At 40.9% G+C, this 3,760-nt stretch overlaps 1 protein-coding gene across 1 annotated transcript in view; it reads left to right on the plus strand.

Moving 5' to 3' along the window:
• Window positions 1-122: 122 nt before the first annotated feature.
• LOC116378144 (MAM domain-containing glycosylphosphatidylinositol anchor protein 2-like) overlaps window positions 123-3,760 on the plus strand; it is a gene marked incomplete at its 5' end in the record, with an annotated part of 8,414 nt that continues 4,776 nt past the window's right edge. Inside the window, 2 exons of the mRNA XM_031839954.1 lie at window positions 123-288; window positions 2,112-2,384. Coding sequence (XP_031695814.1) covers window positions 123-288; window positions 2,112-2,384 — 439 coding nt within the window. The remainder of the gene's footprint in view (window positions 289-2,111; window positions 2,385-3,760) is intronic.

Genomic DNA, 3,760 nt, shown 5'->3' on the forward strand with positions numbered 1-3,760 from the left:
GAGGAGGAGAAGAAAGATGAGGAGAAAGTGAGGAAGAGGAAGAGTTCATGTTTCATTAAGGTTTAGATTGGAGTCAGGGTCCCGGGAAGGCAGTGTGTTAATGAGGGTCCTCACAAGTACAGTCAGACAAACCTCTGTGTGTGTGTGTGTTACAGGGTGAGACGAAGATCTTGAAGCTGAAGAACCTTCGTCCTCAGGATTACGCCGGCTACACCTGCATCTCCTCCGTCAGGAGCGTCTGTGGCATCGGAGACAAAAGCGCCCACTTCAGTCTGAACAACAGGACAGGTAACACACACACACACACAAACCGACACACACACACACACGGTTCTAATTTAAACCCTAAACCACAGTCAGGATGTGAACCCTGAAATTTAGAGTTGGACTGTGTGGGGACCAGACTTCAGAAATGAGTCCCCACAATGTAGGTGTGTTTATAGGTCCCCACTACGTCATATTTATATATATATATACATACATACATACATACACACACACACACACACACACACACACACACACACACACACACACACACACACACACACACACAAACCTGGACCATACTCGTCCTAGTTCTGAACCCTGACATTTAAGAGCTTGCAGGGACCAGATTTCACTGCTTCACTGTGTGACAGTAAGTTTAAATAAAACATAAAGATGTACTTTCTGGTTTCTGTCTAAAAGGAATTTAATTTAAAATGTTGCTTACATCAAACACAGACTAAGACAGAATTAGTAAATTGAATTTATTGAAATTTATCACGTTTTTGAGTTTTTAGATTATAGATTTAATAAAGTTATTCTAAAATTTGTTTACATTTTAATATATTTCTCATTATAACTATCTATATCTTTACTTTCTTCACCGTCCTGTCATTTTCATTTCATTTATTTCACGTGAAACATTTTTTCAAGTCTGTCAAATAAATAAAAATAGACAAAAATTTAGAAATCACAAAAAGAAAAAAACAATTTATTTTGTCAAAATAATTATATTTTTTCATCTTATTGTTTTAATAAATAAATCAGAATTTTGAGATTTCATCTCATGATTGTATTACTGTTCTGTTGTGTTTTGACAGAGTTTATGATTTCATATTTCTTTAAACCTGCTCTCGTGTTCAGATGGATGTAAATCATAAATAAATCATCCGCTGCAGCTCTCTGACCTGTACAGTAGATCCTTCCTCCTCGCCCCAGTGGCTGATGGGATTTACATGATGTCAGCTTAGCGGAGGTCGACTCAGCTATTTTTATCGCCCTGCTTATTATTTCTGCGTTTGCTGCTTTTCTGCAGCTGGTGGAGGGAGGCGGCTCTCTACTCCTCTGAATCTGAGGAAGCTTTTTAAAACTGCAGCACGACGGATTATTTACACACAAAGACGTATTTAAAACCTCTTTTAAAATGGGACAAATGTAAACATTATTCTGAGAGAAGTCCCATGATGCACCTGACCAACGAGACAAAAAACATTTTATATCTTTTTCACAGAAAACTTAATCAAATAAGAACCGTAATCATCAACTCTTTACTTCGATTTAACATTATGAATCATTCATATCTCAGAATCCATTCATGAGTCAAACTAATCATTGATATCTTTTATTTCAAAGCAAACATGTCAATCGTTTCATATCTTCAGATCATTTGAAGACGACATTTTTCACGAATTATTCAAGAAAATAATTAAAAAATGAATCATTAGTTGCAGCTTTAGTTGTTACGAAAGTTGTATTTTGTGTGTTACATATATCTGATTTAGATCTTTCTTTGTTTACTTCCTACGTTTATGATTTCATCCAACATGAAGGAAACGGATTGTTTAACTCTATTCTCCATTCATTATTGACACATGATGATTTTCAGTCAACAAAGAGACATAAAGTTCATTCTTTCACTCACATATTCATCCAATTTATAGTTTTTTAATATATTTTGTTGCTTTTTAAAGAAAATCACTGCGACGTCATGGAAACATAAACGGATCACAAAAGCATAAAACGCATGAATAAAAATATAATGAAGATAAAATATGAAGTATTAAGAGAAGACAAAATTAAAGTGAAGGAGGAATAATAAGTGTGAAGTTGATTCCCTCCTCCAGCTCCTCCCTCCGTTAAGCTCCTCCTGGACGACCCCCTGGTGGTGAACCCGGGGGAGACGATCACTCTGGTGTGCGTGCCGTCGGGCGGAGACCCTCCTCCCTCCCTGGTGTGGGTGAGGCCCAGAGGGGAGGAGCTCCCGAAGAAGAGCGTCGTCAACGGCGGCACGCTGACCGTCCCGGCCGTCACCGTGGACGACGGCGGCGCCTACAGCTGTGTGGCGTCGAACAACGTGGGAAACCCCGCCAAGAAGTCCACGACCATCCTGGTCAGAGGTACGACTTCAACAGGAACCTCTCTCCGTTTAATCCACCAAGCACTGACATCACATCCTGTCCGCTGACATCACATCCTGTCCGCTGACATCACATCCTGTCCCCTGACATCACATCCTGTCCGCTGACATCACATCCTGTCCCCTGACATCACATCCTGTCCCCTGACATCACATCCTGTCTGCTGACATCACATCCTGTCTGACCCCCACGTGGTACTGCGTTGTTATGGTGGCAGTACTTCTTAGAGGGAACACGGTTCACTGACCATGAGCAGAGTTGTGTCCCCCGTGTTGACGTCACACTGAACCACTGGTCCTGTTGAGTTGTCCTTTAGTCCAAGAAGAGTCCATGACTGTGTTCATGTAACTAAGTCCCTCAGTATAAGCAAAGTTAGTGTAAAAAGCGGCGTTATAAAGTCCCTAAGTCGAGCGGTGTAAGAAGTACTTCTCTGCTCCTCGTCTGGTGAAATGAGGTGAAATTGCGTCAGATGTGAGTCGCTCTATTTCTGGAGAGAACCTGGTTCCTGTGGGATTCCTCTGCAGCTCCACAGTCGTCTCACCTGTTGCATGGAGTCTTTTTCTTTCTCTCTTTTGTGTTTCCGTCTGATGGCGTTCAGGTGAGTCCTCGGCTTCAGTCGCTGCAGCTACAAAAGATACACATTCATGTTTTCACTTGTTGTTCTGGAGGAACAGGCTGCTGCAGAAAGAGACCAGAATAGATCCGACACATCCGACAACAAAACGCAGCGTTTATCTGCGTCTGTGCAGACGCTAAGCTCTCCCTTTATTTCACTCTTTCACCGATCAAATCCTCCTCTTCTTCTCTGCGCCGTGTCGGCGTTTTCCCTGCAGGCGCCATGAAGAAGATGACATCATTGATGAGTCGGCGTGAGTCTGAGAGGACGAGAAGAAAATCAGCAATAACTGATAACGTCTGGTTTCAACTCGTTCAAGTTCATTTCAAAAACAGCAGAAAGACATGAAACACTTAAAAATATAAAAATATAGTAATCACCGCATCATGTATCTTTCTCTGTTCTAAAAACATTTAAGTTGCAATCCTTCAATTCTGATTTATTAAGATTTTTCTATTTCAGTGAAAACTAATCTAAACTAAACAGACATTTATTTGAATGATAAATGCTGATTATTAGCTATTTAAAGGTTATCTACGTATAACATATTATTCATATCTGTCATGCTAGCTGTTTCCCCCTGCTTCCAGTCTTTATGCTAAGCTAGGCTAACCTGGCCTCCAGCTCTGAACTGTTTCTTTCTTGTGTTTCCTTCGTTCACTTTGTTTTATTCATTCAGCATGACTCACCTGTGTGTGTGTGTGTGTGTGTGTGTGTGTGTGTGTGTGTGTGTGTGTGT

Source organism: Anarrhichthys ocellatus, unplaced genomic scaffold (assembly GCF_004355925.1).
Source record: "Anarrhichthys ocellatus isolate YVR2014 unplaced genomic scaffold, GSC_Weel_1.0 scaffold2109, whole genome shotgun sequence".
In the NCBI taxonomy this organism is placed as follows: domain Eukaryota; kingdom Metazoa; phylum Chordata; class Actinopteri; order Perciformes; family Anarhichadidae; genus Anarrhichthys; species Anarrhichthys ocellatus.